This window comes from Musa acuminata, chromosome BXJ1-6, assembly GCF_036884655.1.
Source record: "Musa acuminata AAA Group cultivar baxijiao chromosome BXJ1-6, Cavendish_Baxijiao_AAA, whole genome shotgun sequence".
Classification (NCBI taxonomy): domain Eukaryota; kingdom Viridiplantae; phylum Streptophyta; class Magnoliopsida; order Zingiberales; family Musaceae; genus Musa; species Musa acuminata.
Window position 1 is genome coordinate 12,288,894 of NC_088332.1, and position 14,351 is coordinate 12,303,244.

General features: G+C 44.2%; 2 protein-coding genes across 2 annotated transcripts; one reads left to right on the forward strand and one right to left on the reverse strand.

Moving 5' to 3' along the window:
* Positions 1-8: 8 nt before the first annotated feature.
* LOC135676323 (protein NRT1/ PTR FAMILY 8.1-like) lies at positions 9-4,055 on the reverse strand. The gene is made up of 6 exons (XM_065187373.1): positions 3,901-4,055; positions 3,685-3,825; positions 2,116-2,259; positions 1,818-2,035; positions 1,194-1,744; positions 9-1,006 (listed from the first exon to the last, which is right to left on the reverse strand). The coding sequence occupies exons 3-6, from the start codon at positions 2,222-2,224 to the stop codon at positions 169-171; spliced, it is 1,716 nt and encodes a 571-aa protein (XP_065043445.1). The 5' UTR covers positions 2,225-2,259; positions 3,685-3,825; positions 3,901-4,055; the 3' UTR covers positions 9-168.
* Positions 4,056-11,872: 7,817 nt separating this feature from the next.
* On the forward strand, positions 11,873-13,342 carry LOC103987862 (leucine-rich repeat extensin-like protein 5). Its single transcript, XM_009406303.3, has one exon. It carries the CDS (start codon positions 11,986-11,988, stop codon positions 13,048-13,050), a length of 1,065 nt encoding a protein of 354 aa, XP_009404578.2. The 5' UTR covers positions 11,873-11,985; the 3' UTR covers positions 13,051-13,342.
* The last annotated feature ends 1,009 nt before the right edge of the window (positions 13,343-14,351 follow it).

Genomic DNA, 14,351 nt, shown 5'->3' on the forward strand with positions numbered 1-14,351 from the left:
ACCAATAAGCTAATGGTCGAGTATAAGCTACATGTAGCATCATCCAGTGAGAGACTCTCACTTGACGCATTAATTTCGTATGGCTATGTGAAGCATGAAGGCAATGTCTATTACGTACATGAAGCAAATAAAACATGATCCGTGCGATAGGAACACCGACAACGATGACTACTGGAGTTCATTGTCATCGTCTGTCGTCTTCTTGTAGGTGTACCAGTTGGCGATCAAAAGATACACCATTAAATTGACCGTGCTGAGAATTGCCAAGAGCCAAAAGAAGTAATCGATGTGCCCTCCGTTCAGGTTATCTGGAATCCATCCAAGCCTGCCGTTCCTCGTCGTGATGCCTGTGACTATTGTGACGAGCAGGGAGCTCACGTAATTGCCGAGTGCCACGGTGGCGAGTGACAGGGCACTGCACAAGCTCCTCATGGCATCCGGTGCCTGGTCGTAGAAGAACTCCAATTGTCCAATGAAGGTGAAGATCTCAGCTGCTCCCACCAAGAAGTACTGCGGGATCTGCCAGAATATGGAGATCGGCACGTAGTCTTCGGAGTCATATAAGTTGTGACTCGCCACGATGTGGAGCCTCACGACCTCCATAATTCCGGCAGACAACATGGCCAAGATGGAGATGCCCAGGCCGATGCCCATCCGAGTCAGCTGAGTGAAGCCACGCTCGCGGCCGGTGAACCTGCATGCCACGGGGACGATCATCCGGTCGTAGATGGGGACCCAAACGATCACGCTGATGGTGTCAAATATGGAGAGTGAGGCTGCTGGAATCTCGAAGTGAGGACCCATATGAGGATCTAAAGTGTTGCCTTGGAGCACAAACATGGTTCCCATCTGGCTGTACGTCGTAGCGAAGAGGACGCCGCTCGCCAATATCGGAAGCAATCTCACGATGCTCTTGAGCTCTTCGACTTGGGTGACAGTGCACAGCCTCCAGGAGTTCACACAGTTCTTGTCTTCTCGAGTGACAACTGCAGCCTTGTCAAGGAACCTGAATGGAAGTCAGAGATCGGCACATAACGTATCATAATCTGCATCATAATGGTTAATCAAAACTTGCCTTCATCTAAAGACCATACAGCAAGTTTTCATTCATATGAGCCAAATTAAGGAAACTAAGGTAAATAATAGAAATTTAGAAGCAAAAAAGTAAGCTAGATAGAGCGTCATGAGCTTACTTCAATTCGTCAGTGTGTTCAAGCTTACGGCTACCGTGTATGACAGATTCCTTCTCTGCAACCTCGTAAAGAAGAGACTTGTCATCGGGCACCTTGGCTCCAGTCTTTCTCAACGATGCTACGATGACCTGAGCAACGCGTGTGACCGGACTTCCTCCAGGTTTCTGGTGCCTGTACAATGGGGTTCCCAAGAGGAAGCTCACAACTGCTATTGCCATCACCACTGCTGGTATTCCAAACCCCCAGCCCCATCCTACATTGGTTTGTATCCATACTAGCACAGAAGAAGCAACCAACGCACCAATGTTGATGGAGAAGTAGAACCAATTGAAGAAGGAGCTCTTCCTTTTCTTCTCCGATTCATCTGATTCATCGAATTGGTCAGCACCGAAAGAGGAGACACAAGGCTTTATTCCTCCAGTTCCCAGTGCAATGAGATAAAGCGCTACAAAAACCATTGCTGTTTGTGCCTTTGTGGGATCACAGACGCCATCGTGACAAGTAGGTTCCAGACCTTTGACAGATGCTGTCATTGTTAGAAGCGTCAAACCCTGTAAAAAAGCACACAAGTTGCTTACAAGCTTCTAAATATCAAAACTGGGTAGCTGGTGGTACGAGTCTTACAATGATGTAAACTGTCATGAAACTTGCAATCGTCCAATATCTTCCCAAGTAGGAATCAGCAACAAAGGCCCCAAGCAGTGTCATGATATAGCATGTTCCTGACCAGTTTGTGACATTAGTTGATGCTGTTGTATTTCCCTGGTGGAGACGGTCCTTCATATAGTTCACTAAATTTGTGCTCATCCCATAATATGCCAGCCTTTCGCAGCATTCATTCGCTGCGATGAAATGCAAAATTCCAACAGTCAGATTAATGGCAACACAAAGCGCAAACTTTCACCATTTTGCATGAGGATACCAAGAATATAAGGACAAGCCCTCCAATTGCCAGTATCCTTCCTCACAGCTGGATTTCCATGGATATCAGTTGTGCCATCTTTTGTGTACCTATCATCAGTTCCATCCATGGTTCTTCCTGAGTGATACTCAAAATGATTCTCTCCTGAGATGATCCACACTTTAACATCAATGAGACAATTGCTTATCTTATGACACAATACTTGTACATTGAATTAACTAAGCAGTATATGACCAAATATCAATAAAACATTAGAGAAGAATGAATCAATTTACTACATGCAGTTATGATTTCAATAATTTTATCAAAATGTTATCATTTTGATATACTGGCAATCTGTAGCTTGCAACATTTGGCAATTTAAATCCCTAAACATCTTATCATTCATAAAACCCCAAAAATAGTGCAAGTAACTAGTAAGAGAGTATTGCAAATAGTATTTTTGTCAGTCGTGCTTAATTGCTACAACCATAGCTGCAATTTGTCATCCACCAAAAACCATAGATGCAACTGGTCTATGTAAATTCAAACGAAGTATCTCCTGCAGAGTACAGCAATCACACTGCATATCAATTGGGAGTACTGTTGTTTGTCGTGAGACAAACTTATAGTACATATTATTTGTTATATAGTTGTCATAAAAAAAAAAGAAAAAAAATCCCATCCATATCCACAAGAATGATGGGTTGCACGAACAAGAGTAACCCATAAAACAATATCAGTAAAGCATCAGTTTGCTGTCTCATATATTTGTCATCCACATCCTTTCTGACTTCACATGCAAATCACAATTAGCGACCGCATATATGATGAGAATTGCAACAAGCAAACCACTTAATCTCAAGTTTACATTTTCCTGTTTACCAAATTACTTGCAAGATTAAAGAAAACTAACATGCTAAGGAGAACAATCTGCAGTCTCATTTACCGATCATGAACACATAAACTAAGGAACTGACTATAAAAATCCCAGATCCTAGATCTTCATAAAAAAATCTTACAATTTATCTTAGATCTAATGAGATGAACGAGTGGAAACGAAATCATGAGATAACACAGATGAGAATTCACCAAAAGATGGCAACGTTTCTTCGGATGTCTTATCTAATCTCAACCTCACATATGGTAGAGGTTCATATCAAGGAACGATGGTGCGCATTGTGGTTTGCCGGCATCTTGAAATCATTACAAACATAAATATACTCAAGACTTCTGAAGGAAACCGTCTCCTCCCACTGATGAAAGGAACTGAGCACCTATAGAGCAAAAGTAGCACATGCCCAGTGGACCAGCAAAAAAGATTATCCTCAATAGAACGGTTTAGGCCAAAATGGAGCAAATTTTAGAGATTTCACAGCACGATGCAGTGAACCGACTTATCCGTGGACTACGGGATAAGGCATTTCACAGTTCAAATTCGAATGCCAGTAACAGAATGCGTTTAGGATTCCAACTCCATCATCTTGCAGTTTATTCAGCGCAATCCCCAAATAAATAGGACCAAATCAACAGGAAAGATGTTCCAATTTTTAGAAAGAGAACAAAAACGAGATTCGGTCGATGATTTACCAGATCAGGTCTCGTGACCCGGACAATGACGGAGAAGGGATCTTCTCTCGCGCTATCACTTGGTGTCTACAGGTTCTACAAGAGAGAAGAGACGATCAGGGGAGGTCCAGAAGTTGCGCCGATACTAATTTCCGGGAATATCTGCATTTAACCGGTGAAAGGTAAGAACAACAACTCACATCCATATCAAACGAGAGAAAGGATTCATTCCGATACCAGCTGCAAGATTCTTTGAACCCGACCTCGTTCCTGCACTGTAGATGAAGGGGAAGAAGAAAGATTCGGGGGGAGGGGGTGATGGATAAGCTTAGGAATTGGCTTCTCTGCTCCCGCTAACCAACCCAAAACTGCGACCATCTCAAGCCCTAAGAAATCTCCGCCTCTGTGGGATGGGGGGAACACTTGGCCGCTCGCGGGTGTCAGAATTCGAAACGGTGTGCAGTCAGCGGTACGCGTTCTCCCCTGGGGTGAAGTCAATCGGGACCCACGAATCGGTCAGACATCTCAAGCCACCTCAGCTGAGCTAATTGATACATATCAGCGGCAACCATCACTCTTATTAACTATATTGTTTTATAGAAAAAAAATTATTTTGTGGTTTAATTATTTTAATTTTAATTACTTCAAACTTATATTAGTTTACGTTCAAAATGGATAGAAAATATATTAATAACCAATAACCCGATAAATAGGTAAAATAATCATGGAAGAAAAAGATTCAGCATCTACCTGTTTGCTTATGTGGACAAATGCGAGTCATTTGGAACTGTATCCTCCTATCGCCCACATGGACAAAACACCAAGAAGAGAATATTAGAGTGGTTACAAGTTGTCCCCTCCAAGACTAAGTATAAACGCGAATCCTCGATGCTACGTCGAGAGACTTTTTTTCTGAAAAAAAACTTATACCCACTAAGAAACTTTGGTCACTAACTTGAGCGTTGGATAGACCATATCAAAAAATTTCCCCTAACATTAGTCTTGGTGCAAGTACCACATCAGTCACCACTTTAGACATCCTATAACCTCGGGTTTGGAACATGTCGAGTTCACTCAAACGTCGATGACGGTTTCCCCTAATATTTTGGTACTAAAAGGAGGGCCTAATATCGCAGGAATGTTCGTCTGTCAACCCTCTTAATAAATGCTCTAGCGATGAGACCTTGCCTTCAACCCATAGCACTTTTACTCAGGAGGGCCGTTGTCATCTTTTCTACACATGGATATGTCCACTTCGATGCAAACATCGGTGCAGTACTGGCATCTGTTCAATGACCCAAGTCTCTCGCCATTGTGAATGACTTCGAGCTACCTACTTATCCCCATCGAAGTGTTCCTGAACCTCACTTAACAAGTGTAGACGCTAACGGGCATGATGCAAGCTATCACCTCGATCTTGCCTCCACTAGCCTAACAAGCAACACCATCTCAGTCGTAATCAATACCTCAGCCGCTACTAGCACTAGTGCTTATTGGAATCTCTCCCGCCCAACATAGTGCTAGCATCTCAGAATTACTCAAGGCCCATGGAACTCCTAGCCGAGGGAGTGCCTCGCTCCGCAACCGTGAAATTCAGTGCATCGCCACACCACAACTCTGCTGAGCTTAAATCCAAGATATAGTTAGTGAATTCGACGAATGACTCTTTGAGGATCTAGCTATGATAAATTGACCAACACTTATAAGAGATGCAGCGAGAGTTCCAGCAATCCAGAGGAGAAAGTTCAATCAATCCCACCTCCAATCGATCACTGTTCACTCAGAACATCTAAGAGCCAATCCCGATGGACTTTCACCTCCCATCACTGGAGGCCTTTGACGATAATATCGATCCGATAAAGCATATTGCTGCCTTTCGTATCTAGATATCATTGTACGACACCTCGGACGCCCTAATGTGTCATGCCTTCCTGACAACATTAAGAGGCACAACACGAGAATGGTACACCTGCTTGAAGTCGATCTCGGTTATCTATTTTGCTCAACTCACAAAGGAGTTTGAGCTCTACTTTCTCGGGAATATGCGCCTAAGGCCATCGGCGGTAATGCTTCTTAGATTCAAGTAACGGGAGGAAAAAAAACTCTCTAACTTCATCGCTTGTTTCACTAACGAGATCCGAGGCATGTAAGAAGTTTATCCGTCACTTGTAATACAAGCCTTCATGATGGGGCTCAAGTCCTCTTGCTTTTTTTGATTGTTCGTAGAGAGGCAACTAGCGATGGTGCTTAACGTGCTTCAAAGGGCCAACTAATATGTTATTGCGGAGGCAATGGTCTTGAGTAATCGCAATGAAACGTGTAAAAGGCTAAAATAGGAGCGAGAACTGTCACTCCTAACCTCGAGATCACCACGATAAAGAACATAAGACGAAGAAGAAATGATCGACCAGAGCTGCCTTGCTCGAGTTCTGAGTTGACTCCATTGAATATAACTAGAACCGAAGTCTTTTTACAAATAAAGAAAAAATGGCTCTTGAAAGACCCTTAATTGATGATGATACTATTGGAGAGGAGGAACAAATCCAAGTACTACCACTTCTACCATAATTATGGCCACAATACGGAGGACTATCATGATTTGAAGGAGCAAATTGAAAACTCATTTGTCAAGGACACCTTGAGAGGTTTGTTCGGAGGCACCAAGAACAATGGCTACTGGAGAGATAGATCAATATCATCATCGGTGGATCTACCTCGGGAGGAGACAACTCCTCGAGTTGTAAAGCCTACGCTTGGACTACCATCGAAAAATGTCTGAGGTTCGAAGATGACTCCTAAATAACCTTTAAGGAAGAAAAGATAGAGTACCTTAATCCAAACCATGACAATGCCTTGGTGGTTTCCATGAAGATGATTAACTCTCGAGTGAAGAGGGTCATGATTGATATAAGTAGCTCTATTGATATCCTCTACTTTAATGCTTTTCAAAAACTTGTGCTCTCGACTAACAATTTCAACCCTATTACTTCTTCGTTGATGAGGTTTACTAGTGACTCCATCTCTCCTCTTGGGACTATGAGCCTACACATCATGTTTAGGGATGAGCCCTGCTCCAAAATGGTGATGACCAAATTTATAGTGGTCAACATCCTATCAACGTACAATGCGACCATAGCTAAACCACACTCAACATACCGAGGGCTATAGTGTAGAGCTATCATGTGGTGATGAAATTTCCAATGATAACTAGTGTTGGAGAGCTGAGAAGCAACTTGAGGGAGTCTCTATACGAAAGAAGGCTCGAAAGAAGGCTTGGCCTGAGGCATCATCAATCGACCCTTGGAATCTTACCAAGTCCCTCCCACATTCAGAGTTGATGAAGTTATTAATCGAGGCACCTCTTGACAAAGCTTGTCATAGTGAGAAGAGGATCCAAAGTCCTCCACATGTGAAAGGAGGACTTGAAGCCCGTCACGATAAGGGCAAGACTCGAAATCCGCCACGACGAAGGGAGGACTTAAAGCTTGTCACAGTTAAAGAAGGACCCAAAATCCACCATGGTAGAGGGAGGACTTGAAGCCCGTCACGATAAGGGCAAGACTCGAAATCCGCCACGACGAAGGGAGGACTTAAAACTTGTCACAGTTAAAGAAAGACCCAAAATCCACCATGGTAGAGGGAGGACTTGAAGCATGCTACGATAGAAGGAGGACACGAAATCTACCATGATAGAGGAAGGACTCGAAGCTCACCACAATGGTGGTGTAGGGTGAAATGTGCTAGTTACAAGTATCTTGCAAGCTAATCACGTAAGTGATGGCATATGTGAACACTGCATAGTCTTTTTGCTTATTATTATTATTAATATTTTTTATTTTATATTACTTGTTGCATATATTGTGATGTTCATGGATCTGTGCAATGAGAATTGGATCATGTTGAGATCATGATAATGAGACTAATTCGCCTATAAACACAAACATTAAATATTTCCGATCATAGGTTTCTTGAGGGAGACATCGAGATAATCGGATAGATCGATGTACTATATACCTGTCCATCTGATGGAGGTAGCTGGCTTCATAGTTGTTTATGTGAAGATATTAGGGATATAGTGCAAGTGCTTATTGGAGAATGAGTATACTGAATGATTCACTCATGGAATGTTGGATAGTTAATGATATCTTATCGTCAAACAATAATTTCATGGTCACAGTTGTGTGTATGGTCTTTAGACTTGAGACACCAATGATGCCCTATATGAGTACTCTACTCTTTGATACTAAACTTATGGGTTTGGAGGTTCTAGATCCAACATACCCGATCATTGGGAGTGGTAGCCAACCTTACGAGGGCAATTGAGTATCGATATAGAATCATCCACTTTCGGTGTCATGAGAGGAATGTCCTGTATGTTCTCGCTCAAACAAATCCCTGGTCAGGGTCGTTTGGATTGAAAGAAAATGAGTTCTTCGGAAAAATTTGATTAGAGTGAGACTTGAGTTGATTCAAGATGGGCTTGACAGCACCATGTCCACTATATGGTCTTTGAGATATTAGATGGATGATGAACTATATATACATGGTAACTAAGGGCAAACATATCAAATGAATTAGATCCCCTGTACTGTTTGAGAATTATGACGTGGTGACCTAGTACATTCATAGTCGATGAGTTGAGTGAATTATCATCTATTGGATGATAATTTACTAAATCAGAAGGAGTTCTGAGTTAGAAAAAGTTCTGAGTCAGAAAGAGTTATGGCGGGTGTAACTCACAGACAACTCGGTATCGGGCCTAGAGGGTCACATACATATAGTGGATGATATGATGAATAGAGGATTGAATATGCGATATCCAATAAGCCCCTATTTTATTAGATTCATTGGATGAGATCCAAGAAGAGTTTAGAGTAGATAATTGGATATAGATCCAATTTCCATTAAGCTAGGGATAATTAGATAGAGATCCAGTATCTAATATGCTAGGGAAATTGGATGGAGATCCAATACCCAATAGGGTAAGATCCATTAGGGTTAGCAGTAGGAGCTCTCTATAAACAAGGGATGTGCGACTAAAACATTTATAAGGCTAAACCTTTAGCTGCCACCTCCCTAACTTCTCCCTTGCTTCTTCCTCAGCCGACTGCTCCCTCTCTGGTATGAGAGGGTAGCAAGAAGACTGCCCCCTACTGCGTTGGTGGGGGTGAACGAAAGTGAGAAAAGAACGTATCGTGAGAGAAGGTGCGTTGCCGCTTTATCCATTATGTGAATCACCGCTAGAGAGGAGAACACAAGATCTCCTTCATCCACGAACTGAGATATGCAAATCAGGGATATACGAGTTCCCTTATGTGAGATCATCTCACATCTTACACAGGGATAGATCCAGTTTTCAGATTTGATGAGTTTTTCACTCCCAATCGTCGTACGCAATTTGATATAATTTTGTTTTTGGGAAACCGATTTCTGTTTTGTTTTTCTACTGTGCATGTGATGCTTTCCTAAATTTCTCAACAAAATGTGATCAAGACATGTGAGTCGAGAAAACCCGACCTATGACAAGAAAAATCTGCTACAACAGAAGTGCAGTGCGAAATGCACTCGAGGCATGTGAGTCGAGAAAACCTAACCCATGCTAAGAGAAATCTGCTATGGTGGAGACATAGTGTGAAATTTGCCGGAGGTTGTGAGTTAGGAAAACTCAAACCCCCGTTAAGAAAAATTCGCTACGATGGAAGCATAAAGCGAAATGTGCTTGAGGTGTCTGAGTCGCAAAACCCCGACCCGCGTTAAGAGAAATTCATTATGATAGAAGCGCATGACAAAATGTGCCCAAGGCATGTGAGTCGGAAAAAACCGACCATGCCAACAGAAATATGCCACAACGAAGGCATAGGCGAAATATGCTTGAGACGTGTGAGTCGAGAAAACACGACCAGTATGAGAAAAAATCTGCCATGACGGAGGGACATGCCAAATGTACTTTAGATGTATGAGTCGAGAAAATCTGACATGTGTGAAAAGAAATCCGTCATGACAGAGGTATATGCATAATGTGTTCAAGACACATGAACCAAGAAAACCCGACTCGCATGAGAAGAAATCAACCATGATGGAGGCACAAGCTAAATGTGCCCGAGATGTGTGAGTCGAGAAAACTCGATCCGCATGAGAAGAAATCCATCACAGTAGAGGCATAGGAGAAATATGCTTGAGATGCGTGAGTCGAAAAAACTCAACCTGCGTGAGAAGAAATCTTTCACGACGAAGACAAATGCCAAATGTGCTCGAGACGTGTGAGTTAGGAAAACCCAACCCACATGAGAAGAGATATGCCATAATGGAGCTATAAGAGAAATGTGCTCAAGATGTGTGAGTCGAAAAAACCCAACCCGTGTGAGAAGAAATTCGTCACGACGGAGGCACATGCCAAATAAGCCCGAGATGCATGAGTCGAGAAAACCCAACCCATGTGAGAATAAATCTGTTATGGCGGAGGCACAAGCCAAATGTGCTCAAAATGCGTGAGTCAGGAAAACTCGGCCCACGTAAGAAGAAATCCATCACAATAGAAGTGTATGTTGAAATATGTTCGAGACACATGAGTTGGGAAAATCTGACCCACATGAGAAGAAATTTGCCATGACAGAAGCATAGACTAAATGTGCTTGAGACGTGTGAGTCTAGAAAACTCATCCCACATGAGGAAAAATCTATCATGGTGGAGGCACAAGAAAAAATGTGTTCAAGGCATGTGAATCGAAAAAACCAGACTTATGTCAAATAAAACCTATCATGGCGAAAGCCACAAATCTAAGAAACCCAAGGTGCATGAGTCGGGAAGCTCGACCCTCGCTTCCGCAAGAGGTACGAGGGTCTGGATGTCAGACCTCCGCATCTGCTCAAGGCATGGAGGAAAGGAAGCCCGACCCTCGCCTTTGCCCGAGGCGTGGAGGTCGGGATGCCCAACCTTTGCATCTGCCAAAGGTGCGAAGGTCGAGTTTTCCAACCTCCGTCATTGCACGAGGCATGGAGGTCAGGACGCTTGACCCTTGTCTCCACCCGAGGCATGGAGGTTGGGATGCCCAACCTCCACTAAAGACATGGAGGTCCAGATGCCCGGCCTCCACCAAAGGCATGGAGGTTGGGAAGCCTGACCTCCGTCGTTGCTCTAAGCGTGGAAGTTGGGATGATTGACCCCTGCTTTCACTCGAGACGTGGAGGTCAGGTGTCTCGACCTCCACCTTCGCTAGAGGCATGGAGGTCGGGATGCTTGACCCTCGCCTTCGCTCAAGGCGTGAAGATTGGGACACCCAACCCATGCCTCCGCCCAAGACGTGGAGGTCTAAAGGCGGAGGTCGGAAGCCCAACCTCTACTATTGCATAAGGCGTTAGTCGGGAAAACCCAATTCACAAGAGGAGATCCTAAACGCTCTTATATCAAATGAACTAAACATCGTACTTTGAACCCCTCTTGAAAGAGTCCCAAAGTACGCATTGGGGGAGGCAAATGATAGTGAATATAATAATCAACAATCATTTGACACATAAATGCCACGTAGAAGCCATTACGGAAGGAAAAATTATCCAGCCTTTACGCCCACATGGACAAAAGCCCATAACAAGCTATTCGAGACTGTCTCTTCTCTACTACCCACGTGGATAAAATGCTAAGAGGGAGACATTGGAGCTGTTACAGATTGTTCCCTCGAAGGCTAGGTATAAAAATGAATCTCCATTGTTATGCCCGAGGCTCTTTTCTCGAAAAAAACTCATACCCACTAAGAGACCTTGGTCATTAAATTGAGCATTAGAGGGATCGGGTCGAAAAATTTCTCTGACATCGATCTTAGTATAGGTACCACCTCAGAGCCACCTCGAGGGCACCTCGGATAGTCCTACACTCTCGGATTTGGATCACGTTGGATTGACTCGGACGTCGATGAGGATTTTTTCTAACAAAAACTATCAAAACGTTGATTCAATTTAACGATGGACTAGATTAAATCACATCCAACGCTGAATTAGATCGTCAAAAATTATATAAGATTGAAATTAATTTAGTCAATATTTAATTATTTAATTCGAATTAAATAAAAATAAGATGAGCGGCCGTCTCTTATTGAATGGATAAAGCCAAATAGAAACGAAAATTGAAGAGAATTTAAAATCGGAAGGGGATGGAAAAATGTTAAGGAAAAAGTAAAAGGAAATTACCCGTCTACGTCGCCGATCAATCATACTCGCCTTTGTGCGCACCCACCCATTTCTCCCCCTTCCTCCAACCTCGTCGCTGGGAATCATCAATTGCCCTCCGCAAGCCCAGGCGTCTCAGGGAAACTTGATTGGTCGGAATCGATGGACTCTCCGCGGCGCGTCCTCCCTCCGTCTCCTTCTCCTCCTCCCCCATCTTCGTCGTCGAGGCCCCTCGACCTCGAAGTCACCGTCGTCTCCGCGAATCACCTGAAGAACGTCAACTGGCGCAACGGCGACCTCAAGCCTTACGTCGTCGTCTACCTCGACCCCGATCGCCGCGCCGCCAGCAAGCCCGACGACGCCGGCTCCACCCGCCCTGTCTGGAACGAGCGCCTCGCCCTCCCCCTCCCCTCGGCCGAGACCCTTCTCTTCCTCACCCTCGATGTCTTCCACTCCAAGCCTTCCGAGACCCCCAAGCCCCTCGTCGGCACCGCCCGATCCCGTCTCAAGGACCTCCTCCATCAGGACGCCTTCGCCGGCTACGCCACCGGCTGCGGAGGCGGAGCCCCACCGTCTCCCGTCCGAACCCTCGAGCTCCGGCGCCCATCCGGCCGCCCCCAGGGTAAGATCCGCATCAGGCTCGCCATCCGAGAGCGCCCCTGCCCCCCACCCGAACCCAGACCCGGTTACCACTTCCCCCCTCCCCCACCCTCCTCCGGCTACTATTATCCCTCCAACGCTCCTCCCTTCCCTTCTCCACCTCATCCTCACTCGGCTAGAGATTACCGCAACTTCTCTCCGCCGCCCCCTCCCATCCCTCCTTACGGCCACCCTATCCCGTCCCACCCCCCTCCCTCGCAGTACCCATATGGAAGATACTCCGATCCCTACTCTTCTGGATATTACTCCCCTGCCGCTGCATACTACTCGGCCCCTCCGGCTCCGGCCCCTGCCCCGGCCCAGCCCTACTATGATCGGCCATCCGGCTACGGGGGGCCATCAGCCCCGACGGGCTACTCATCAGGGTTTTCTGCTTATGATCATAGGCCAAAAGGTGGCAAAATTGGAGCGGCTACGGGCCTGGCAGTTGGGGCGGTGGCTGGTGCATTAGGAGGGTTGGCACTGGAAGAAGGACTGAGGTACGAGGAAGAGAAGATCACCGAAAGGGCGGAGAGCTCTTTCTCTGCAAGAGATGATTATTACAGTGACCATCGTGCAGACTACTAACTACCATGAACTTGCTGGTGTTCCTTGCCATTGCTGTTCAGTAGTGTTGGAAGAGGCAAAGATGAATAAATGATGCCGCTTCAATGTTGTCGCTTTGATATCTCGTACTATCGTGTATATGGTGTCGCTGCAGTGTTGATGACCAACGAACAAAGGTGTGCTTTTATGTTCTCATGCTTTTGGCGCACTTGAGATTAGGACACTGTGCTTGTCTAGTATCTATCTCAGTTGTTGTTATCTTGTACTGTTGTTGAATTTCCTGTCTTGAAAAAGGTTATTGCTTTACTTGTTATTTTCCTTCTTAGCATAGTTTGATTTATTTTTCTTCCATCAGTTAGACCTTAACACTAAATTGAGTTCTGTTTTCAGATGTCATTGGTAGTCATGTCAGGTTTTGTATTGTAGATCCTGGTTTAATTCAGCCATTGACAACTATTAGTAAAGAAGTTAAGATTAGTCAAACCTGATAATAGATTTTGATTTATTATGTTGCAGACCATGCAAGTGTAATAATGTCTGATAATCTGAAGTCTTTCATAGAAAGTAGGGATACTTGGCATAGTTAAGGTCAAGTAATATTTCTTTTTGAAGCATGTCAATGGTCAGTGGCATTTTTGTACAAGTATTTGGCTTGATGTGGATTTAGTGAATTTGTCTTGCGGACTGAGGGGAATCATGTTGCTCTTTCTTGATTTTGAGAAACAATGAAGTGGGCAATGAATAGAAATTTTTATGCCTCATGCTGCAATCTCTTGCCTGTCTTGATCTTTCGGACTGCATTACTACTTCACCTTCGACATCATGGACTCCCTCACACACTTCATGGAGTTGTGTGTGTTGGTTGCATGGTCTATGCAGACCATTATGAGGCTCTTGATTGGTAAGTGCCCATTTAATTTCTTTTGTGCTTTTCTTCCTTTGTGAGCATTAGAGGTTAGCTATTTACCAATCTCTTGCTTGATCTTTCGGACTGCATTACTACTTCACCATCGACATCATGGACTCCCTCACACACTTCATGGAGTAATTGTGTGTTGGTTACATGGTCTATGCAGACCATTATGAGGCTCTTGATTGGTAAGTGCCCATTTAATTTCTTTTGTGGTTTTCTTCCTTACTTTGTGAGCATTAGAGGTTAGCTATTTGCATCATACCAACTTGACTACTGTAGATGTTGCTCTTTCTGACTTGATGTGAGATGAGACTCAACTTTATATGCCTAGATTAGTGATGTTTTTTTTCTATAAATTATTTTAAATTGCATATAATATGCTCCAACATGAATCTGAAGTCGAGACTTA